The 26,087-nt window shown below is 43.9% G+C and overlaps 1 protein-coding gene across 11 annotated transcripts in view; it reads right to left on the reverse strand.

The window, feature by feature from the left end:
- The window catches only part of ZKSCAN7 (zinc finger with KRAB and SCAN domains 7), a 30,805-nt gene extending 8,239 nt beyond the window's left edge, over positions 1-22,566 (reverse strand). Inside the window, exons 1-6 of one of the 11 annotated variants that reach the window (XM_070575668.1) lie at positions 22,078-22,432; positions 19,998-20,539; positions 16,289-16,454; positions 14,517-14,608; positions 14,085-14,211; positions 10,749-12,171 (exon numbers count right to left, since the gene is read on the reverse strand). In XM_070575668.1, coding sequence (XP_070431769.1) covers positions 10,749-12,171; positions 14,085-14,211; positions 14,517-14,608; positions 16,289-16,454; positions 19,998-20,420 — 2,231 coding nt within the window. In that variant the 5' untranslated portion in view covers positions 20,421-20,539; positions 22,078-22,432. Of the gene's footprint in view, positions 1-9,926; positions 12,172-14,084; positions 14,212-14,516; positions 14,609-15,904; positions 16,455-17,462; positions 17,661-19,997; positions 20,540-21,644 lie in introns of those variants that run through there. The other 10 variants (XM_070575664.1, XM_070575661.1, XM_070575659.1 and 7 more) reach the window with 10 other exon arrangements.
- Positions 22,567-26,087: the final 3,521 nt, after the last annotated feature.

A 26,087-nucleotide genomic window follows, 5' to 3' on the forward strand; every position in this document is an offset into this window, starting at 1 on the left:
ACTAGGCCTCAAAATCTGTTCTGTTTCCCCCTCCAGACTCCTAGACCCTGCTTCTAACCCTTCAAGCTTGTTTCATTTCTTCCCTACCAAAATATAGCTCCGTCTTGTACACAACTGTAATCCCAGGACCTAGCACACTAATAGGAAGGTGCTCAATAAGTATTTGTTGAATGAGTGAATGAATGAGTAACCTTGGGCAAGACCCTGCCCGCCTCTCTGGATCCGTTTCCTCACTTGGAACACAGGGGCGATCTGACTTGTGATCTGAGTCAAATACTCAGGGGTCGTGGAGTCCTGAGAGCCTGGGCCAGACTTCGACCTCTATCACCAGGGACCCACTGGCTAGGGGCGGGGATGACACAGTTCTGTCACTACTCAGCACGGTCGAGGCGAGCAGCTACGCCGAGCGGCAGACGAGACCCAAGACAAAGGGGCAGCGCCGAAATAGGGGAGGGGAGGCCCGCAACGACCCTTGAGCTGCCGCGTCCCCGTCTCCGCAGCGGGCATCCGCAAACGAGACCTGGCTCTGGCCTGTAGCCCCCGCCCACTCCCAGAACCCGGCCGAACCCCCACCCTAGGCTGCCACATACCCCTCACCGAAAGCGCCCGACCCACCTCTTGGAACAAAGCAGAGAAGGAACTACGTCACCGACCCCCTATTAACTCCCATCCTAGCGCTCCGGCCCCTCTAGGCACCCGGAGGTTTCTGCATCTCTGTGCCCCCGAGGCTGGAATCCTCCCGCCCTCTAGCGAGTCTGCCGGCTCGGAGAGCGCTGCGGCCCCGCCTCCCGCCCAGTTTCTGCCCTACCATTGGCTAGGAGAAAGAAAGGGTTTGGCGAGTTCAGCCAATAGGAGGAGGGTCCTAGAAGGGGTGGAGCCTGGGGACAGGTCTTGGTTAGCGCGGGAAGAGGAACCAATCAACTGCGCAGCCAGACAGCCTTCCTGGAACTGAGGCTCCCTGAAGTCATACCCTCCAGCTCTTGCTGCCGAGCGGAAACATCATCTTTCCCTCCACAGATCCCGTGCCTTTCAGCCTCAAAGCTATTATCGGCTACGGTCATCGACGGTATACAAACATACGTATCCAGTGCCCGCATCACTGTTCTAGGCTCTGCAGATACAGTAATGAAGAAAATGAACTCACTGCCCCATGAAGCTTACCTTCAAGTCGGGGGAGACAGTGATAAATAAATACGCAAAACATAGCAGTGAGTAAAAGGAGAGAGAGAGATGGTGGTGGGACTGTTTTACAGATGACAGAGAAGGCAGAGACAGGAATGGAGTAACTGAGGCATGTGGGTTTCTGGGGAAGAGTGTTCCTGATACATGGAACATCACGAAGCAAAGGCCTTAAATCGGGGGGTAGGGGTGGGGACTGGGGGGCGTGCACATTTCTGGCCACAGGGCTTTGGATGTGTCCCGAATAAAACCGGAGGGTTTGGGGATTGAGGAGTGACATGGTCTTTTCTTTTTTTCTGCCACATGTTCAAAGATTTATTAGCTATCGTATATGAAAGGAGCCAAGAAACCTGTTTCCATAAATTGTTACTTTCTTGCTTTCAGTCCTTAGTCATTCTGATATAAACCTTGCACGAAAGTTTCACTCTATAACATTTTAAAATTTGCTCTGGCTGCTCCATTGAGAACAGCCTGAGGTGGGCAAGAGTAGAAGTAGAGAGATTAAGAGGCTACTGCAATATTCTAGATGAGAAATGATGGTGGCTTGGACTATCTTAGAAGTGATGGAGGTGATGAGAAATGGCTCTGCATATATTTTGAAGGCATGGCCAGCATGATTTGTTAATGAATTGGATGTTGGTTAAGGATGACTCCATGTGTATTGATCTGAGCAACTAGAATAAGATTGCCTTTTGGAAACAGAGTAGACAGAGAGAGGAACAGGTTTAGGGAAGAGGGATCAATAGTTTTGTTTTGGATGTGTTAAGTTAAAGACGCCAATTAGACATCTGAAGGAAATGTCAAACAGGCTATTGGAATAGGAGTCAGGTGTTTGGTGAAGAAATCACACCTAGAGATGTAAATTTAGGAGGTGTCACTGTATAGGGCAGGATGGGATAATCTAGATTGAGATGTAAATTTAGGAGGTGTCACTGTATAGGGCAGGATGGGATAATCTAGATTGAGATGTAAATTTAGGAGGTGTCACTGTATAGGGCAGGATGGGATAATCTAGAGAATTACTGTAGATAAACAAGTGGCCTGAAGATTAAGCTTTGAAGCTCATCAATCAAAAAATATGTATTGAATACTTAAAGTAAACCAGGAGCTTTCTTATCCATCAGCTCATGTAGGTGGCACAACAACTCTACCACATTTTCTAGAGGCGACTGAAAAACAGATTCAGAGAAATAAGACCTACACAAGTTCACACTCCTAGCTGATGGTGGAAGTAGAATTCAGGAGCACAACAGTATTGCCTCTACAGCAGGAAACAAGAATAATATTCACATTCATTAGGACAGTTATAATCAACTTGGTCTTGCTTTTCACCCTTTTTTTTTTTTTGAGGAAGATTAGCCCTGAGCCAACAACTGCTGCCAATCCACCTCTTTTTGCTGAGGAAGACTGGCCCTGAACTAACATCTGTGCCCATCTTCCTCTACTTTATATGTGGGATGCCTGCCACAGCACGGCCTGCCAAGTGGTGCCATGTCCGCACCGGGGATCCAAACCAGTGAACCCCAGGCTGCCGAAGTGCACGTGCAAACTTAACTGCTGAGTCACTAGGCCAGCCCTTCACCTATTCTTTTGTTTTGGGGAGAGGTCATTAATTCTGATTCAAACTTCTAACTCCATATCTGGGCCCAGTAGGTAATGATAACTCATTAATATTCTAGCCCCAGTTCTCAAATTTTAGAGAGCATAACTTGGACACATGCTAAAAATATAATTTCAGGCCCCCCATCCAACTCATTGCTTTTATCCACAGGCATATTTTTTTCCAACAAAAATCTACTCATTCAGTCCAGAATGATGTCACTGTTCAGAATAAGGGTATGCTGGGGGTTCATAATTGCCTAGATATTCAGCAATTTTAATCTTTATCACAACATCTGCCAGCCAAAGAAATTCTAACTCATATTAGGTAAATGAAATCACTATCTGGTTAGTTAGGTCTTAGTTTATTGGTCAAAAAGGTGGTAACACAACGCTTCCCTTTAGGAACTCAAAATCTATTTAAGGCTATGTCTCTCAGGCTATAAGAAAGGATCAAAAGATACATCAAAAGTACAAAAGTGAATGGGACTTATTACTGCAATATATATTGCTTTACAAGTTATAAAGGGCTTTCATGAGCATTAACTAATTTAAGCCTCAGAGTAATTTTGTGACATAATATTAGCCTTATTTTCTAGATAAGGAAACTAAAACCTGGATATGTGAAATGATTTGCTTATGGTGGCACAGCTAGTAGTAAACAATCTGAGATTTGGACTGGATCTTCTGGCTACAGATCCTACGTTCCTTTATCTACTGCCACACTGCCTCAAACTACAGACTGCACTTCTTCCAAAGGGTGTTGAGTTATAATGAGACATCCATAATCCCCTTTTACCTTTTTCAAACTTTATTTGGAAACTTTCGAACACACATATACCGTCTAGCTAGATTCAACAATTGTTAACATTTTGCCACATTAGCTTTTACTTTCCTCACACACACACACATTTCGTTTGTTGTTATTGTTGAGACATTTGAAAATACTCTTCAACCCTAAACATTGCAGGATGCATCTCCTGAGAATAAGGACATTCTTCTACATAACCAAAATACAACTGTCACACTTACGAAATTTAAAAATAATCCTAGGGGCTGACCCTGTGGCCAAGTGGTTGGGTTTGCGCACTCTGCTTCGGCGGCCTGGGGTTTCACTGGTTTGGATCCTAGGCACGGACTTAGCACTGCTGATCAAGCCATGCTGAGGCAGCGTCCCACATAGCAGAGCCAGAAAGACCTACAACTAGAATATACAACTATGTACTGGGGGGGGGGGGGTGCTTTGGAGAGAAGAAGGAAAAAAATAAAGCGGACAGCTTGATTCATTTAAAAAAATAATAATAATCCTATATTATCATCAGATGGACCTACTATTAAATATTATATCCATTCCATATTCCCTCACTGCATTTGGTTGTTGCGTCTCTGAAGAGTCTCTTTTAATCTAGAACAGTTGAGCAACTTTTTTCATCTCACTGACTTTTTGAGGAGTCTAGGCCAATTGTCCTATACAATGTCTCATACTGTATAAATCTCAAATCAGTGAATATGTCTCATTGTTTCTCATCGTATCCCCCTATATTTCCTGTAAATTGGAAGGTAGGAATAGAGGCTTGATTAGATTCAAGGTAAATCTTTGCTTCACAGGTGGTGATACAACTTAATTACATTACATGCAACGCTTAATTTTTTTTTTTTTTTTTGCATTTTGTGTGTATATGAAAAATTCTCCATAATACAAAGTAAGAACAAAACAAAATTAGGGATAGTTAAAAGGTTGGGAATCTCTTTTTGATGTGATGAAAATGTTCTAAAATTGACTGTGGTGATGGTTGCACATATATGTGACTATACCAAAACCACTGACTATATACATTTTATATGGATGAATTGTATGGTATTTGAATTATATTTCAATAAAAGTGTTAAAAACAACAAAAATTGAGGAACTCACACCAGAGAACCATGTATGTGCCTGCCACAGTGCTAAAAAGTCTAAGTTTCAACTGGGAATAAAATACAGATTGAGAAGCCATTTGGAATACAACCGAGGAGGCAGTGGCCACTGTGTTCGACCTAGGGGAAAATATGTTCACCTAAGAATAAGGCCAACTTCCCACATTGGCAGGTCAGTCCAGACTTGCCCTTGAGTTAAATTGATATATTTTTTTAAAAATCTGTTATTCCGGGCTAAATTGTGTCCCCTGCAAATTCATATGTTGAAGTCTAAACACCAGGACCTCACAATGTGGCTGTATTTAGAGATAAAGCCTTTAAGGAGGTAATACTTTAAATGAGGTCATTAGAGTGGGTCTCAATCCAACAAGATTGGTGTCTTTATTTTTACTTTATTTATTTATTTATTTTTCTGCTTTTATAACAATGAGCAACTTTTATTTCCTTCATGCCAGGGTTGGGGACGGGGCGGGTGTCAATCACCCCTGTAAACTCTGGTCCAGCCCACTTGAAAATGAGCCCAGGGGCCGCCCAGTCAAGCCCCCGCATTGGGTTATGTAAACCTCTACCCTGGGCTTTTTCAGTTTCTTTTCCAGACCCAGGAATGGTGCCAAAGATCTGCGAGGAGAAAGACGCACCTATGCTTTGAGTCCAGGGGTCCAAAGGTGAGAGTGGACGAGAAAAAGTAGTTTTTGAGGCAGAAAAGAAGGGGGCTGGAAGCAGGGTGGGGTGGAGGGGAAACAATTTGTACCGAAGACGACCTGGGTGGCTTGCTGGGGGAAGGGCAGCCATGCCTAGCTCCTGGGAAGCAGACCAAATCCGGAGCCCTAAACTATCAGAGACTGGTGTCTTTATAAGAAGAGGAAATTAGGGCACACACTAACACAGAGGAAAAACTATGTGAAGATAGAAGGAGAAGATGCCCATTTACAAGCTAAGAAGAGAGGCTTGAGAAGAACTTAACCCTGCTGATACCTTAATCTTGAACTTTTAGCTCCAGAACTGTGAGAAAATAAGTTTCTGTTGTTTAAGCCATCTAGTCTGTGGCACTTTGTTATGGCAGCCCTAGCAGACTAACACATCTGACTTCCTTAAGGAGCAACATGTCTGCTAGTGACCAACTCACGAATCCCCCACGTAGAGGAAAAACAGTGTTCCTGAACCTGGAGATGCAGAGCAGGTGGCGTGTCAGGGGATGACTTTGCCCTTGGCATCAATTACAGGCCAGGACATTATAGCTTCATGTTTGGGGGAGGGCAGGTAGAGCACACCTTGACCTCTGTCCCAATACAAGCTATTCATAACTCTTACTCTAGCATATTTCTATGGACAAATCAGAGGCCCCAGACCAGATATGCAACTTCTCTTGTCCTTGCAGATTGTTGGGAATTGCCCAGCTGTTCCTGATCCTACAGTTCAAGCATCCCACACATCCACTCACAACGGAAACCTCAGGGAACCCCCGAGAAGAGGTGAACTGTCTAGAGTTCTTCAAATGGTTCTCTTTTGAAAGTCTTCTAAAGAATAACGACAACTATCTCATTGTTCCAGTGCTCCTCACTAGGACAGATGTTGACAGTGGATAGCCATAGTAAATGCACAGCTTAGACTGGAGAATACAGTTGTCAGTGGATTTACGTTTAGCAGTGTAGCAGCTGCCATGACCACCTTCTCCATAAATGGCCCCTCTAACAGGCTGCACACATCTCAAATCCTTGGGGCATCAGCGGTGTGGCTCCCCAGTGAGAGCTTGAGTGCCATCAGTTTTTGCTCATTGCCAAAGCAGCCTGAATACTGACTAGAGAGGTTTCACCAGCGGCCTCTTGCTAAAATCAGGACATGATGTATGACTTACCAGGGTTGCTACAGGTATGGTATAATTTCAATTGTTCTGGCCCCCCTCCACCGGGGAGCAACACAGTCTCCGTGAGGGAATATACCATTTTTCAATCTTACCCAAATGGGAATCAAAGTATATAATTAACATATACAATCTGATGGCTGGGCACGTACATATGCACCCCACGGTCCTGAACATGCAGCTGTGGTTGCCACTCCTTATTCAGTCTTATTCATTTCCTGAATGTTATTCAGGAACATACATTGTCCTATGATTACTCTGTCCAATGATCTCATTGTACCAAATCTTGGGTAGCTATTGGCCCTGTGCATCTCCATCCACAATCCATATGACATCAATTTGGGAAACTGAATATCTTATAAATGTATCATCCATATGCAAGATAATGCAACTGAGGCTTGGGGTAGAAACCTGTTAGATATCATCATAAAATGCCACCTGTACATTCATTCCTAGAAACTTTTAAGTCTATGGACTGGGCCACCTAAGTTGGAAAAACATTTCGTTTTCAGTTAGCTGGTGATTCCTACCCAAGATTCACTTGAGGAATACCCACAGGTCAGAAAAGGTGCTGGGACATCATACATTTCTCTCCTACTGTGTCTTCATGTAAAGCATTCACATGCCTTAAAAGGGAATCTGCATTCATCCTACTTGGCATCCATCTGGGTAAAGTACAAGGCCCTTGGCCCTGTGCAGATATTAGTGGGAAGGCTGTTGTGGTTCAGGGAGGAATAAATCTACAATGTCCTATCCTGGATCAAATACTTGCACCATTAGATACTTGGAGCCAGCTGACCTCATAACACCTTCCCTTTATCCAGCTGGGGCAAGGACTTCTACAAGGCCCCATCAGGCTAGAACACGTCTTAATGTTAGGGATAGAGAATTTGTTTTAATTTCCTATAGAGCAAATGCCAGCCTGTGGTTATTCACAATTTGTCCCTAACACCTAGAGGTTTTCATGAATATATCTTTTGTAGCACTCCAAGAGGCAAATGCCTTGACAGAAATGTCTCCCGCCATGTAACAGTACTCAATAACTTTTCAGCACCCCAAATCTCTGGACTTTTCCTACTGGACTTAAAAGCTGAATGACTGCACTGGGGATGCAGACTACAGCTGTGGGATATTTTCTTTGTATGTATAAGAGGTAGGAAGGTAAGAGTCCAGCTCTTAGCACCTTTACCATCATATTTGACCAGCTGAACCATTTCCTGGGTATAAATTCTGTACAATTTTTAAAAATAAATTGGGAGTTCTGTCACACTGTTTACTGACACGCTCCTTCTACATTGTGGATTCACAGATGGAGCAGAAGCTATGTGCTATAACTGAAAGCTTTTCCACACTTATTTCAGGTTTCAGAAATGTGTGCAAAATAGAAGCTCTGGATTAGTGATTTCTTGCTCTCTAAGAATCAAAACACATTGTAACCCATGTAGGTTTTCTGATGTCAACCAAGAAATAAACTATAACCAAGGCTTTCCCACACACAAATGAGTGGGTTTTCTTGTAAGCAGTCTCTGGTGATGTTTTCTACAACTGAATGTTGTCCCACACTTATCTTAAGAATAGGTTCTTTTCCTAATTTGGAGCCACTGAGGTAAAATAAAGTCTGTGTTGTGACTGAAGGTTTTTCCACATTCAGTTCTTTTATAACTGAGCTATTTGCAATAGATAGAAAACATGGAAGGAGGCTCCACTGGATCCATAATATGAAGACTGAGCCAAAAGGAAAGCTAGATACAAAAAGTAGGCTCTGGGTAGAAGGTTTTCAACCAGATCAGAAACATGTTGAGTTGCTCCTTTCCTTCATTTCTGCTGAAGTGCCTATTAGTAAGTAACTTTACAACTAACCTAGCATCACATCTAAAGAGACAATTGTAACAGCACCCAAATGCACTATAAAAGGATTCAGGAGAAATTCACTTTCCCTATTTTGGGGCAAATATCAGGACTGGAAAGCCCTCATCATTGACGAATGTGGGGCCAATGAAAAGCCTCTGCAACTTCAGGTAGTAAAAGGACATATGAAAATATATATATTCAAGAAAAAACGGAGTTCCAAAGAGAAACAAAATAAATTAAACTTAGCAACCATGACAGAAAAAATGAAAGGAAAACAAAATGTAAAACATTATGTATGAAAATGGAGCTCTAACTACATATACAGAAGAGAGTAAAAGCATGTTATAGAATACTAGGTTCAAATTTATGCCACTGTTTGACAATCCAGTAAAAATGATGATTTTCAGCTACATATTACCAAAATTCACACTACGGTAACAACCTAAAGGCCACAACCCGTGAAGAAATCAAAATGTCGCTAAAGATTTGTCCCTCCCAAGTCCCTCCTCCCCAAAATGGATCAGGTTGTTATTTTTAGCCTTCAAACAATGATTCCCACATTACGCAAACTCTTCCAAAGTAATAAAAGAAAAATAAACTTTCTGAATACTTTTTGTAAAGCCAGCAAAAAATTTAGTAAGTTAAATCTAGTTTTGTACTTAAAAAAAAAAGAATCACTACAAATGGATTTTACTCCAGGAGTGCGAGGAAATTTCAATTATTTGGAAACTTGTCAAAAAAATGAATTACAGGGGCTGGCCCTGTGGCCTAGTGGTTAAGTTCAGTGTGCTCCACTTTGGCAGCCCGGGTTTGGTTCCCAGGCACAGATCTACACCACTTGTTGGCCATACTGTGGCAGTGACCCATATGTAAAGTGGAGGAAGACCGGCACAGATGTTAACTCAGGGCTAATCTTCTTCAGCAAAAAACTCACAAAAACAAAAAGAAATACACACACAAAGAATTACAAAAAGAATAAAGGACATGACCCATAAAATTACACCAATTTTTTTTTTAAAGTTGACAGAACTTAGCAACCATCCTAAAAAAACTTGAAGTATAATAATTGCTATAATGTGTACTATGTGCCAAGCACTGTTTTAAGTACCTTACAATTAACTAATTTTATCCACACAGCCCTATGAGGTAGCTCCATTTTATAGAGGGAAGAACTGAGACACAAGGAAGCTAAGTGACTTGCCCAAGATCATACACCTAAGAAAGTGAGGATCTGAACCTAGAGTGCTAGACACAAAATTGTGCTCTTAACTACTATACTATGTTGTCTTCTAAAAATAACTATAGAAGGAAACTTCCTAAACACAATAGAATATTTATCAGAAACCAACAATGAAGTAACAGTAGTGAGACTTCCAAGAGTACATGTAGAAGATACCAATGAGGTCTTTATATCTGATATCCTATGATGAGATGCCACTTCCATCTTTAGAAGCTTCTAGTTTAGTGGGGGGTTGGGGGGGAGATCTTGCCCAATTTAAGAATGGTTCAGTTGGAGAGCTGAGTTTTAAAAAATTATTTATTAAACAACTAGTATACAAAAATTATCTATATGCCAAAAGAAACAGACACCATATTCAACATCAAAGAGCCTAAGTAAGTTGGTATGAACATATATACATATGCATTAAGTTGAGAATAACTTGCAAGGCAATTTAACAACAATTGCACATTGTAGCACCAGCTAATTTGAAGCACTGAGGTCAAAGAAATAGCAGTTTAAAAGGAATGAAGAAGCATTTGAAGAAGAAAGTCTTTGAGAGATGAACTGGATCTCAAAGGTTCTGAGGGACACAGATTAGCAAATGTGAAGAAGAAAAGGTTTTCTAGGTAGGAACACAAGTGATGAGGGTCTAGATTAGAGAGGTTTCAAAAGTAGATAAGGAGGGGAACAGCCAACAGAAAGGAAAGAATTAATAACAGTCTTGGAGAATGGCTTGATGTAAATGGTAAAATGGATTACCTGAAACAGGAAAAGTAAGATACAATCTCTGTTCTTGAGAAGCACACAGTCTGATTATGTGATATATAACTAAGACATGAAATAGATTTTTAAACAGTTAAAAAAAAGAAAGAAGGAAACCTACAAGTACATGAAATGTGTGGTCCTCACTTCCCCATTACTGAGGAAGGAGTGCACTGTTACTGCCACTCTCCTACCTTTATGACCCAGCAGAAAGCATTTGGGAAATGCCCACTTCAATTAGTGGTTCTAAGAGGACACCAGGGTGAGTAGCCTTCTTATAAAGAAAGCTTAACTCAAAGTTCCTTGCTGTCTTGGAGATTTATGCCTTAAGAAACTGACCGAGCCCCACCTGCCTGCTTCTCTCCAGTGTGAGTTCGCTGGTGGTGATTGAAAGTGGAACGCTGACTGAAGGCTTTTCCACACTCAATACATTCATAGGGTTTCTCTCCAGTGTGAACTCTCTGGTGCACAATGAGTTGCGAGCTGTCACTAAAGGCTTTCCCACAATCACTGCATTTATATGGTTTCTCCCCAGTATGGGTTCTTTGATGTACCATAAGGCTAGAGCTATAACTGAAGACCTTCCCACACTCAGTACATTCATAAGGTTTCTCACCAGTGTGAATTCTCTGGTGTATAATGAGGTGTGAGTTTTGATTGAAGGATTTTCCACATTCATTGCATTTATAGGGCTTTTCACCTGTGTGAAGTCTCTGATGTCGAATAAGACACTTACTCAGACTGAATGCTTTCCCACACTCATTACATTCAAAAGGTTTTTCTCCAGTATGAATTCGCTCATGGTCAACAAGTTGAGAGTTCTGATTGAAAGCTTTCCCACAGTCACTACATTTGTATGGTTTTTCCCCAGTGTGGAGGCTCTGATGTCGAATAAGACATTTACTCCGACTGAAGGCCTTGCCACATTGATTACACTCATAAGGCTTCTCCCCACTGTGGATTCTCTGATGGTCAATGAGATTTCTATTAGAACAGAAAGCTTTCCCACACTCATTACACTTGTAGGGTTTCTCACCACTGTGAAGTACCTGATGTCGGACAAGACTTTTACTCCGAATGAAGGCCTCCCCACACTCATTGCATTCATATGGTTTCTCTCCAGTATGGGTTCTCTGGTGGTCAATGAGTTGGGAACTCTGAGTGAAGGCTTTCGCACATTCATTACATTTATAAGGTTTCTCCCCATTATGGAGTCTCTGGTGTTGAATGAGATGGGAGCTGTGTCGATAGGTCTTTCCACACACGCTGCACTCATAGGGCTTTTCCCCCGTGTGGGTTCTGAGATGAACTATGAGCTGAGAGGTCTGCCTGAATGTCTTTCCACACTCGTTACACTCATAGGGTTTCTCTCCAGTGTGGATTCTCTGATGCCCAATGAGGTGTGAACTCCGATTGAAAGTTTTGCCACATTCATCACATCGATAGAATTTCTGTCCTTTCAGAATTCCTTGAAGTTCTGCAGGACTGGAGGACAGATTTGGATGTGCCCCAAGTTCCTTATATGTATCACATCCATCTTTGGTAGATTTAGTTTTATTCTCATGTGTTATTTCCAAGAAATCACTTTCGAGTTGGCTCCCTTCCTCATCTGAGGGCTGCCCTTCCAGCTTCTCTAAAGCATCTTCACAGGCATCTCCAGCTTCTGGTCCTCCAGGAACCACCACATAGAGTCCTCCTGATATCCTATTTGATGAATCAGAACCTTTAGAAATTTCATGCTTTGCAGGTAACTCGGAACTTTCCATCCTATTCTCACCTGCTGCCAGAATAAAGAAAAGAATAATTTTTACTCATTTCTTGTCCTATTGAGGCAATAGAATCATCAGTATTCCATGTACCTGAAAAAACTCCATTTACAGGTAAAGAATGAGGTGACACATTGAGAAAGGAGAGAAAACGGGAAATAGCTCATATTTTTCTTCATGGAGAGAAAGACGAAAAGCGGGAAGATGGTCAGTGGAGGAGGTTGGAGGAAGAGCTCTCAGGACAGACAGATGTTAAACTAACACATCCAAGTGAGCAGGGCAATTGAAAGGCAAGAGACGAGACTGTAAAGCATGATGTGATCTTCCAGAAGTCTCTTAGAAGCTAAGCCTCCTTAGTAAAATGATGAACTCTAAGGTCCTTTCCAACCAAGACATTGTATGGTTCCATAATTCTCAGCAAAGATGTTGAAAGTGTGGTGGCAAATACCTCAAACCAAATATGAGAAATAGCATGAGCACACATGATTAGGAAAACATATACAAAAAGGAATGATTCTGATTTGACAGGTCAGTGACAAGATTTGGAGATGCCAGGGGTCGGTCAAGAAACATGGGGGAAAAGTATTGAAAGGGAGAGCAGACCTCTACAACTGGGGATCCCTTAGTCCCCGGGACACTGGACTGATAGGAGCCAGTACAGTATTCCTACAAGAATTAAGAAAGCCATCAATAATTTGAAATATAAATCAAAATATATATCAAACATAAATCAAAATTCAGTATCTTGATAATCTGGAATCATAAGGAAACTAACAGTTAAATATCTACTTTTGAATTCTGGATTTTTTGAATATAAAAGCTTGGAAAAGATAGAGCAATCATGGTCATAGCTAAACACAAAATGTTGGTTGCTTTCAATCACATCTTAATCAGGGCTACAAACATCATGCTACTACTTTAGTACGTTCAAGTTGTGGATGTGTGGGTCCCTGACTCCTAAGCCCACCCTCTCCAGAATACGCTACTGTCCTGGACCTGTCAATCACAGAAACTGCCCTGACAACAAGCCCCTTCCAGGAAGCTGCCCTGCTCCAGTCTTTCCTGAAGGGGAAGCTGAAGCAACCACACTTTATGCCAAGCAACCCAGCTCATCCCATGATGGATGACAGGTGACTGGACAGGGCCAAGCACTAGACCGAACTGTAGCTTTCCTGTAGATTAGTCATCAGCCTCTGCTGTGGCCTGGGCCACAGTTCTGCCCAAACAGAGATGAGATTTAATGGCTGAACCACCCTGGAGCCCCTCTTGAAGTAACTTCTGAACTGGAAGTAGGGCAAAATGAAGGAATTTTACAAGTAGGAGCTCAAGCTGAAATGAGGTATGAAGAGAAGCCAAACCATTGGGAGCCACAGCAAGCAGAAAGGATTAGGGAACAGAGAATGTCATTAAGAAGGAGCTGTGAGGGGCAAAAGATTCAGAGTGAAGAGAATGGGGAGCAGTGGGAGAAGAAGACAGATATGCAGGGAGCAGCTGCGTTACATTCCCGGTGCAACACTAGCCTAAATGTCATCAGCTGTTGCTGCTGAGGCTGCTGAGCTGCCCTGGGTCAAGGCTCAGTCTCCACAAGGCCCTGTTTCTGGGCCAGGCGGTCAGGGTTCCATTTGTTCAGGGTTTCCATTTCTTTAGCCTTATTATAAGTAACACAGCTCATAATTACAATAACTTGAGTAGCTCTCTATTCCTTACAACTACAAACTAACTAAACCACCCTGGGTCACTTAATAATGAAGAAAGAGAATGCTGATAACTGTTAAAGCTGGGTGATGGTGCAGAAAGGTTCAGGATACTGTTCTCTCTACTTTGTCTGTTTGCCATTTTTCACAATAAAAGTTAACAAAGAAAAAGAATACAGCAAAGAAGATGCAAAGACTGCAGACTCTAAGTTACCGGGGAGCAGAAGCATTACCCAGGGAGGCCGCGCTGCAGTGATTTTCCGGCATGACGTTCTGGTACAGGGCTCTCTGACTGACTGCTGGACCTCTCCACTTCTTCTGAGTATAGTCCACGCACAGGAACTCGTACGCTGCAGACCCCTGGAACGACAAGCTTCTATCGCTCAGGATATTCCCAGCCTGAAGGCTACTGAGAGCACCGGGTGAGGGTCCTGGTGGGGAAAGTGGGGGCAGAGGGACAGAGGCTGGGATGACGCATCTAAAAGGACAAGACCAGGGCAAGATAGAGTCTGTGAACTCAGCAGGCGGGACCAGCTCCAGGGGAAGCAATTAGGCAGGGAAGCCACAGGAACATCTCAGAATGGCCCAGAGCCCCGAAGCTGAGCTCTGGCTATCCAGGGTCACAGACCGGGGAACTCAGGAAAGACGGAAAGGACTAAGCTCACCTGGGGCCCGACCATCTGAAGCACACTTGCTGCTGCTTGGTCTCCTAAGTTCCCTGCTTGGGGAAGGGCAGGCACCGGGGAAGCCTGTTGAGCTGAGGGAGGAAAGAAAGCTATGAGTGGGACAAGCCCTGCCCTTGGCTCCACCAAGGTCTGTATCCCACCCAGTGGACTCAAGAGAGCCCAGGCAACTCCACACACAGAGTCTCATGCCCTTTCCAGAAAGGCTTTATCCTACGTGTGCTGTGAATTTTCCTGGGGGTATGGTAGAAGGACCCAGGTCATACTGAGGACTGGCCCCCCCAGCCCTCACTCTCTTCAACCTCTCTGAAGGAAGCCATCCCTTTTTTTTTATTGAGGTATAATTGACATACAAGACTATATTAGTTTTAGGTGTACAACACAATGATTCGATACTTGTATATATTGTGAAATGATCACCACAAAAAGTCTAGTTAACATCCATCACTACACATCGTTACAAATCTCCCCCCTCCTCCCACTTTGCAGCACATATACTAAAAGTAGAAGCTATACTTCTGACTACTTTCTCTCTCATGGCTCCCCTAGCACCAGCCTAGCCTGATTTCCCCTTCACACTCTGGCCCCTCATTCCCTGGTTTCTCTTCCTTCTCCTGCCCTCTCATTGCGGACACTCCAGGCACTCAGGCCTCAGAGTTTCCCTTCTCTCTGTCAGAGATCTCACCAACTCTGATTGCTTTAACACTGCTCTTAAGTTCTCAGTTCTCTCCTAGATTGCTATCACAAGCTTCCAGTTGCCTATTGGACATTTCACTTGGGATCCCACAACACCTTAAATTCAGTGTGTAAAAGGTATGTTCTCGCCATCTTCCCTTCCTGACTTCTCAAGTTCCTTCAATGACTTCAGACATTGACCAAAACCCTCTAATTCCCTCTGCTCCCCATTGTCCCATGGATTCTTCCTTCACAATGTCTGTCACATCTGTTGCTTTCCATTCCACTGACCCCACTCAGGCAATAATTGCCTCACATCTGTTCTCCCACACTGGCCTCCTACTGAGGCTCCCAGCCACCGGTCTCCCCATTCAATCCACAGTGCTCGCATGTGCCAGAGTAATCCTCCTGAAATACTCTTTCTCACATATCATCGTCTGTCCCCCAAAATCTTCCTGGTCTCCACCCTAAGGCCCTTACAAACAGACCCCAGGCTCCCAAATACAGTCTTCCCTGACCCCTCAACAGGGTCCGAGGAACTCCCACTTATGAGTCTTCACTTATATCCTCTGCCCCGGGGCCTACCAGTTTTCTCTCCCTTCAAATTTCTCCCCCATTTTTCACTGTCCAATCCCACTGCTACCTGCTTCATGAAGCAACCCCTACCTACTCCAGCCCACAATGATCTTGCTCACCCTTTATAATGTCCATATTGCGCATTTGTGATGGTGTCAAATGCTTGGGAACAGATATCACTCATATGTATCTCATCAAGTTGCCTCTTCTTGCACATATGATTGACTCTCTGCCAACCACATAACAAGCTCTTTGAAAGCTGTGACAGTGTACTATCTCTCTCTGGTCCTCAACAGTGCCTTTCCCATGACATGTGCTTGACAAAAACTTGCTAAACAGATGAACGATTAGAGAATAAGCAAAACAAACACACAAAGTCACTAGGGAAGAAAGAGAGAGGGCAGTGCAATGAAGGACTCCAATAGGGTGGGAGATGAAAGAAAGGAGACTCTGGAAGAGAGAAGGGAGGCATGACTTGAGGCCAGAGCTGGAGAGGTGAGTACCAGAGCGTCCACTGGTGGGATGGCAGGCCCCTGGGTCATGAGGAGGCTCCAGGTGGGCTCCAGGGGCTGAACCCTCACTGAGGGATGAGGTAGGAGAGTCCTCTGTTGCACCCAGGACTGTTGCCTCCTCCAAATGCATTTCCTGTTCCTGTTCTGGAGCTGAAACCTAGAGACAAGAAAATACAATTGGGTTCAAAAGAGTACCCAAAACCTCTAAGAAACAGCCCCCAGAAAGAAAGCCAGGGAAAAGAAGAGCCAGAGTGTCCTTCCACACCCACTAGAACAGCCTACAGGGGGAAAAACTGTCAAAGCAGATCTACAGCTTGCAATGCTACTTGTCATTCCCCTGCTGTCCCTCTTGGTAGGAGCTTGAAGACTAAATTACGTAACCACTTCCACACTGTGTCAGTTCTTCAGACAGAAATTGGTTTATGAAGAACCATCTAGAAAAAGGAGCCAGGACAGCAATTCAGTATACTCCCTAGGGCCTTAGCCTACAAAAGAGCCCAATCAGAAGTACCAAAGAAACAAAAAACTATGGGTGTGTGTACCTGTATGTGCACAAATAACACTACGGAGGCTGACAGCTGAAGCAACAGCCCAGAACAGTGGCTGACAAACCTCAAGAGAGCTTTTCCAATTTCTCTCAGCAAAAGTGTCTCCTCTTCAGATAAGCCATCCCTGGGCACACTGACGAAGCAAGGACAGTCACTCTCTCTCAAATTACCTGACTATACTTTCGATAGCATGTATTAATCTTTATCTTATTTATACCTTTATTGTCTATTTCTTCCCCAATGAAATATAAGCTTGAGAGTAAGAACTCTACCTTGATCACCAGCTCCTAGAACAATGCTTCGCCCAACGCTGGTGTTCAATTAATACTGGCTGACCTACTTCCTCTTGATATTTTTCTGAGTTTTTAGGGTTACCTGCAACTCAGTTTTCAATATGTACTATCTCTCCCCAAAATTTATATTAAAAAGTCAAATAAGATCATATAACACCACTCTTTAGAGAACTTGAGAATATCTCAGAGCAAAGACGTTTTATTTCTAACCCTTGCTTGTTGTCATTAAACCAGCTTCTCACAATCTCATGGTTACTATTTTTATCAGCACTTGGAGCAGATAACCTAAAACATTATCTAAATAAATCACATTTATAAGCTCACCTACTCTGGCATATACATAGTACAGCATAAGGTAAAAATAACTTCTCCTTTAATAAACCATGCTGGATTTGCCCTGTTCAGTCTGTGTATATCTCTCCAGCACAGTGGTAGAACGAGGAGGCTCCCTGGGGTCTGTGGTTCCCAGGCTTTCCACTGGATGGTTCTTGTAACTCCACTGGAATTACAGCTCTTAAATACAGCAGCTGTGGGTACTGTCAGAAGACAGAACTTAACTGCACTGTGATGTCACAACTTTGTAATTTACCAACAATTACATCCTGATACAGTTCCTGTTCATTATCTAGGACTCACAGTTTCCTTTCCTTGCAGGCATAAAAACCCCATTTCAATTTTCATTTTAAGGTGGCATTCCGCAGCAAGACACTAGGGAGAAGCTAGTGGCTTAGAACCTAGGGAGATGGAAAATCCTGGTTCCCACACTTAATGGTAGTTGGCAACAACCACTTTGGCTAAAGCTCATGGACAAAGGGAACACTTACTTGCCCTGTTACCTTAGATGACTCAATTAACCGTTCTGTGCTCACATCATTTGTCAAATGGAAGTAATGATTACTAATTGTGTATTTTGTAAGCCTGCTAGGAGCTGAAATAAGATACAGGATATGAACACACTTTGTAAGTTGCACAATTCTGCAGCCCAGCAGGGATTACCCTACAACCCTCCCCAGCCCCAATGTGCACCCATGCACATGCTCACTCCTGCTGAGCAGGATGACTCCGATCTGTCCTGACAGTCCTTAATCTCCTCCTGGCAAACTGCCATGTAAAAGCTTGTTTATTCATTTAGCCATAAACACATTTTCTGAGTCTGTGCTAGGAGAGACAGTCCTGTTCTCATGTATTCATGTCAAAAAACTTAAGCTGATAATAGTGGCAGAGTAAGAAATGGAGTCCAAAGACCCCACTCCTAGGCTGGAGCTGTGACTGTTCAGCTGCCCTGACTGTTAACTATCAGTCACTCTCGTGGGTTTGTGACTCAGCCACCCTTTTCTGAGGCTCCCTGGATAAAAGACTGAGTTTTAATGGAGGGAGCATTCTCTTCTGCTTAAGCAAAAGAAGGCGGGAAATCCTCCTTCCACCCTCCTCACTAAATGGCACTGTAAACACTTCTTTAGCTGCTTGGGCCTAGTTGCTCTCTAGACCCTGATGTTGGTTGATATATTCCTGTGTGTTTATTACTGTGTGTTATACAAGGAAATAATGGTTGGCAATGGGTTTAATGATGCCAAGTGGGCACTGGCTAGTACTCCTGGAAAAAAGTCTAGCCTTAGGACTCCAATCAACTGGAATTGATTCCCTAGGCATAGATATGTAATCATTTTTTTAAAAGCACTGAATAAAATGATATGCTGGGTACTTGAGAAATTTCATATACTGGCTTTCCCTGGTAAAGCACAAAGGAGTAAAAGTAGAGGGGACCCTAACCCACTCTGCTCAGTCACAAGGGAGCAATTTGAAACTCACCAGGAAGAACTGACTTATCCATAGTGTGATGGTCTTTTGATGTGTCAATTTAGCACTAATCTAGGTGCTGCTGTGAAAGTACTTTGTAGATGTGATTAAAATCCATAATCAGTTTACTTTCAGCAAAGGAGATTATCCCAGATAATCTGGATAGGCCTGATTCAATCAGTTGCAAGGCCTTAAAATCACAGCTGAAAGTACCATTAAACAGCAACTCTGCCTACGACAGTAGCTTCAGCCTGTGTGAGAGTTCCAGCCTGCCCTTCCTGACAACCTGCCCTACAGATTTCAGACTTGCCTTGCCAGCTCCCACAATCACCTAAGTCATTTTCTAGCAATAATATAAATATATAATATATACAATTTCCTCCTGGTTTTTCTTCTCTGGCTAATACAACAGTCACCAAACTAATCAGCCCTGTGGTCCTAGAAGCCAGATTTCCCACTGTTATCACACTGCTGATTCTCCAATTTTTTTCTCTAATTTGCATTATCTTAGCTTTAAATTTGACAGAACCCCAGGAAATAGGGAAAATCTAAATCAGAATTAAAGAGGTAAAAAGGCTTCAGTTGGGTTTGGAAAGCTAGAAAGGGAAGAAATGATTATGAGAGCCAGAACAGTCACCTCTCAAGGAACCTAAAAGGCAGGAAGAGAATTGACTCTGAGAAGTCCGAGGAAGTGAGTAATGAGAATGTCTCCAATGAAGGCCCATATTATCAGCATACCCAAAAGTCTACCACTCCTCCCAACACTCCCCCATTCTAACCAGCGTGCAGATCCTCTGCTTGCCTGGAGTGCTATGTAAATCTCCAGGCTGAAGCTAGGCTCATAAGACAGTATTTCACAAAATGATTCAGAGAGCTTGGCTGGTATTTGCATTTTTGTTTATGGCTTGGAGGATAAAACTATTTCCCCTCTATCCAAGGAACTGGCTCAAGAATCCTAAGGGCAAACTAGCCTACAGCCTAGGGAATGGACAATGCCTATTCCCAGGCTAACCCAAGCACTAGAGAATGGTTCCAGATGCCATTCTAGCCTCAACTGCTCACCTCTCCTGGTCCACCGAGGTGTCTCTGGAAATCCTCCACCACAGCCACAGCCTCCTCACCACTTTCGGGGTGATGCAGCTGCACCCAGGTCCGGAGCTCCCCTGGCAGGATGCTTAGAAACTGCTCCAGCACCAGCAGCTCCAGGATCTGTTCCTTGGTGTGCACCTCCGGCATCAGCCACCAGCGGCAGAGCTCCCGGAGGCGGCTCAGAGCCTCCTGTGGCCCAGACATCTCGTGGTAACATAACTGCCTGAAGTGCAGCCGGAAAATTTCACAGACAGGAGGGTGGTTCTTTTGGAGACTGCAGCCCTGCCTCCAGGTCTGGCTTCCTGGCTCCTGCTTCACAGTCAGGCGCCCCTCCTGCTTCTGGAGAACAGCACTCCTGGGGATGAGGCCCAAAGTTCCCCTGCCTTGGGTGGCCATTGTGACCCCAAAGAGAAGCTTGTTTCAGCTGCAGTTTGTACAATTAAAATGATGGTCTGTAATTCAGATTTCAGGAACTCTTTTTCAGAGTTGGGGGTGTGGGAGGATGGCAGTATCACCTACAGAAATATCAAGAGAGAAATCAAAGTTTCCAGAGTGTTCAGCCCCAGGCTGATGACAGACTCCCCCCACCTCGAGAGTTAAAAAGCAAAGCTCCGGAAAAAAAGAGCACAACCAGGGCACTCTCTCTAAGCATTTCTCCAAGTGACTTCCCTTCTTAAACTTTCAGTGGCTCCCATCACCTACAGGATAAAACCTGAATGTCTATGCCTAGCCTTCATAGCCCTTCACAATCTGTCCTCAGGCCTCTGTTCTAGCCACACCCCCTATCACTCTCCCCAGGTACCCAGGCTAGAAAGACAGCAATGATCTCCAAATGTGGGATATGCAAGACAACCCAAAGGTTGCTAAGAAAACGCTAAGTTGTTTTGTAACTCCTATTTAGTGTATGTTTTATAATGTGCTTTGAAGTTTGTAAAATAGTACATATCTTTAATTTACATATAAACGTATGTTGGAAGTGCATGCTCAAAACTCTTCCACTCCTCTCTATTGTGATAGAGATGCACAAGAAAGTAAGTTTGGGACTAAAGCTTCGGAGATACAGCTAAAATCCACATGTACTCTTTCCTTGTTTGGATTTTTTTGTTCCTTTCAACTTTGGACAAACTCCTACTACTCATCGGTCAAGACCCAGAACAAATGCCATTTCCTCTTGAAGGCTTTCCTGATTCCCCCATGCAGGAAGAGAGCTGGTACTCTCCCTCTCTGCATCTCTCACTATAACACTGTATTTTAACTAGTTTATGTACAACTCAACACTCACACCCTCCAAACTACTGGACTGCCACCCAAGGAAAGGAACCCGATGGAGTCAGAAAATGCCAGATCTTTTTCTACTCAACCCACCACCCCTAGAAAGTCTTCCTGGTCTCTCCAGGCTTAAGCGTGGTTATTGCCTCAGTGAGCCCACAGTACCTTTTTCATTCAAACCTCTGCTAGATCACTTGTCACACTGTGTTCGTGGTTTACACGGCTGTCTCCCCGACTTTCTCAGAGGACTCAAAGGGCAGGGCCTGGTTCCCAGTCATTTTTGTACATATGTGTGTGTACACAGCACGCAGAAGCACATATATGGTAAACAAACGAATGTGATTCATTTACCTGATACTGAAGTGGGGGGAAAACTTTTATCCAGTTTATGTATTGTAAAACTGTTTGAAAATCAGCATCTTACTAGTAACTGGGGCATCTACGTTACGGTGCCAACTCACCATGCATCTCGGTACCCTGGGTAAGCTACTTGTCTCCAGGCTTCAACTTTTTTAAAAACACAAAGATGTACTTAAAAATAATCGGCTCTAAGATCCCACCCATGTAGAAAAGTTCTGGTCATTTTACTACTTCCTTTTCTGTTCTGAACGCTCAGCAGCTTATCACATCTAGATTCTGGCGTCTCCAAGTCACGCGTCACGTTTGAAACTCCGAGACTGTCTGACCCACTTCTGACGCTCCGCATTGTCTCCGCCGGCACGCAAGGCTGGGACAGCATCTATCTACGGTTCGCGTTAAACCAGGCTTCTGCGGCGCCGCTCACCTGGCTACGTCTGCCCTGTTCATCGCTGTACCCGCAGGCGCCCGGCTCCGTGCCAGGCACGGCTGGCCAGGGGGTTGGGACAAAGAGGCGGCTCTATATTTCGCGGCTTCTGTGCGACAGAGGGACCGCGCCGCCGGCCGCGGGGGCGAAGCGTGGGCTCGCCTGGCGTCGCCGACCTGGGCTGCGGGCGGCTGCGGCTCCAGCCTAGCGACCCCAGCCCCGGCAGCGCCTCCCTTCCCGCCCCTAGTCGCCTCCACGGGGCACCGGGGCGCCGCGGCGGCGACCCTTTGGCGCGGGACACCTCCGCGGCCAGCAGAAGCGACAACAATGGCCGAGCCGGAAGCGACAGAAGCCCGACTTCCGGCCCCTCCAGGATCCCGGAAGTCTCTGTCGCGAAGGTGGGCGCGCGCGCCCCCAAATCCAAGAAAGCTGGCGGGACCCTGGGCGCCGCTTCTGCGGTCCCCTGGACCGGGCCGGGCCACCTGCGACGGGAGTGGGGGCGGGGCCTCACCTGAGGCCTCAGCCTGCACACATGCGCCTCTCAGACCATTCAAAGTCCAGGCTACTGACGCGCCCCAGCTCTGCCCCTTCCCCTCCAGGTGACCTTGGGAAAGATACCCCACCTCTGAAACTGTTTTTTCTTCAGAAAAACGTCGCGCCTAGGCGTGCCTCACAGGACTATGAGCACTGAAAGGCATAAGATACAGACACTACATAACAAAAGGCCTGGCATAGCCCGAGCATTCAGTCAGTTATTATTACGCTGTATGTGATGCCCAGAGCATTTTTCACCCATTCTGAGTCTTAAGTTTCTTTATCTGTGAAATGGAAGAAGTCCATGCCTGCTTACGCCTCAGAACTGGGAGGATTAAGTGAGGTAAGTTGTGAGCCTTGACATGTCCTGTTAAGCACTATACAAACATAATGACACATACCAAGAAACTGGTTTCTTGGGGAGTAAGACTGGACCTTGGAAACATCAAGGCCAAGGGGCAGGCAGATGCTGGTGACTAACACAAGGCAGTATGTGATACCCAACATAAGAGAAGTTCAGAGAACCAAGGGTGGGATTGATTTTGAAAGGGATCAGAGGCAGCCTCCAAGGGAATAACATTGAGTTGAGTCTTGAAGGAGGATTTAGACAGGTGTTGGGGAGAGGAGACAATGTGATCAAATGTCAAGAAATACACATTTCGGGGGGGTTTTCATTATTTCACTTCAGGTTATTTCCTATTATAAGCTGTAGGAAATTAACAATGATGTGATCTCTAGATGTATAAAATCTGTGTGCTAATAAGCCACCATAACATCCCCTGATGATCCTGTTTTTCCACCACTTTACAGAATAGATGATACTTACATTCCTTATTGCTAATTGACAATAGGAAGTGAACCAAGAAGAAGCTGAGCCCTGATACTCCAGGGAATTTGTAAATTCCCATCATATATGAGGCCTCCAGGATGCCTTCATTTGCCCTTGGAACTCTTCCATGGCTAAGCCTATATGTTCTTTTCTAAGAGTATCTAGCAGATTACGTTGTGCTCCAATAACACCAATATTCCACACACTAGTGTTTCTACAGATTAAGCATTCATAGTTCCCTAAGTGAGTGGATGTTTCCTTCTTCCTCAGAGGAGGTATTCCGGAGGCTCAAGCTGGTTTTCCCCAATTAGAGGTGGGCAGGAGTGTTGTTTCCTCCTTCTCCCTTTCCTAGTAGTGCCTGGAACAAGGCTATCCCTAGGGGTTGCTTGCCTGAAATGTGTTGGGCCTATTCCCCTGTCATCCTAATCCCCTGTCATTTCTGGCTTCTTTCCACTGCCCAGAAACTGATGGGGCCTGGGAGGAGGGTAACAATGAAGAAAAGTCTGATACCTCTTTAAGTACTTTTTAGAGTTAGAAAGGGCTTGCTTTTCAGTCATTGGCATCAAGTTTACTAATAGGTATGCACAATAAAGTTTGGAGAGTAAAGCTCTAGTAGAAACTTCTCAATGTGAAAAGGTCAGCTGTGTATTGGAATTTGGCTTGTGTTTGCTCTTTGCATCTTGGACTACGATAAATGCTACAACTCTTCCCTAGAAGGAACTTCCTCCAAAGTTTTAATGTACCTTTTCTTTTAGGACTTTTCTAGCCCTCTTGCCAGAGTTTTGTTTCATCTCATTAATCCTAATCATGCACCTCTGTTCCAAACAATTCCACTCTGTTGTGATGTCCTCCAATTTCAAAACTCATAGCAAATACTAACCACTAAAATTTTCTGGAAGCACTGTCTGAATAACGGACTTCTTATAGCTGGCTTCCACCTGTGTATTTGGATTCCTTCCTCCAGTCTACATTACTTCAAGCTTTTTCTGGAATGTCAGCTTTGTTTAGTTCATGCTATCATTAGATCTTCATATTTGTTATATCCCAACACACTGAATGCAGAAGCAGATATGAAAATCTAGCCATCTTCTATTAAAAGTCTTTAGTTAACTAATCCAGCAAACAATTTACCACTCCAGTCCACTCAAGTCCAAAATCTCTGATAAGTGCTCTTAGAATAATAATTCAGTCCAGTCTAAAATTATGTTCTTCCCTCTCTGTCAAATCCCTCAAATGCATTACCATGCATATTCTTTGAATCCAATTTATGGGATTCTCACAAAACCCCAGGCAAATAATACCCTCTTAGGAAAGCTGTATTCTCTTCAGTCTCTGTTTCACCATTCTCTTGTAGGGCTTTGCTGAAAGCAGTGAGAAGTAAAGAGCACACACCGAAATTCTGAGTCTTTCCTGCCACTTCCTCTAACATTATGGCTTTAGTCAGCTCATGGTCTGCATTGCAATGGGCAGCCTGTGACTGTACAGATGCTTTTCTACTGCGTAACCAGGGTCACCAGCAGCATCCCACTACAGCAGGGTTTCTCAATCCCAACCCTTTTGAATCAGACAATTCTTTGTTGTGGGGAGCTGTCCTATGCATGTAGGATGTTTAGCAGCATCCCTTGCATCTACCCGTTAGGTGCCAGTAGCACCCTACCTCCAGTTGTAACAATCAAAAATGTCTACAGATGTCCCCTGCAGAGGGCTACAAGTTCTAAATTCTGTATCAATGAATAATGCTTTGAGCAGTAACAGAAATCTGAAAAATGGCAGCTTAAGCAAATAAGTTTATTTTTCTCAATACCACCAGGCATTGCATCTGCATTCTCATCAGGACTGAGGGGAAGATCAAGTCTTCTCCCAAGAAGGCTTTAAAAAAATTCTGTGATAAGAGACACCCTCACCAGGGACTTTCTCTTATATATTAGTACTGTGCACATGGCCACCCTTAGTTCTAAGAGAACCTGGGAGACTGAGTATTTTAGGTTTCTAGCCTCTATAGCAGCTCTGTCCAATAAAACATTCTGTGATGATGCAAATGTTCTATATTTGCTCTAATAATATGATAGCCACCAGCCACATGTGGCAACTGAACACTTGAAATGTAGCTAGTATGACTGAAGAAATGAATTTTTAATTTTATTTGCTTTAAATTAATTTAAATTTAAATAGCCATGTGTAACTAGTGGCTACCAGATTGGATAGCTCTAAAATAAAGGAAGTCAAGGAGAAAAGGGATTGGAAAAGATGTTGAGTGAGCCAACCTAGAGTATCTGCCACAGGACTACTCTTACTTTCTTGAACTTCTCTTCTACCTTGACTTCGCAATAACATACTCTCTTCTTTGACACGCCCTTCCTAGCATATAGCGTCAGTTACTGGGCTCTAAATATGAACCAAGCTCTTTCTCCATTCACTTCTTAAATGTCAGTGTTCCCCAGGGTCTTCCTAACCTTCTTTTCATCTCACTTTTCACACTTTCCCTCTCTGAGTGAGCTCATCTACTCACTGTTTCACCTACCTCCCACAAGCTGATGACTTCCAAATCTATATATTTACTACAGTGAGTTCCAACTTCATACATCTATCTTCCTACTTGTCTACCTAGGTGTCTCATGGGCACCTCAAACTCAGTATGTCTCAAGTT

This window comes from Equus przewalskii, chromosome 15 (genome assembly GCF_037783145.1).
Source record: "Equus przewalskii isolate Varuska chromosome 15, EquPr2, whole genome shotgun sequence".
In the NCBI taxonomy this organism is placed as follows: Eukaryota; Metazoa; Chordata; class Mammalia; order Perissodactyla; family Equidae; genus Equus; species Equus przewalskii.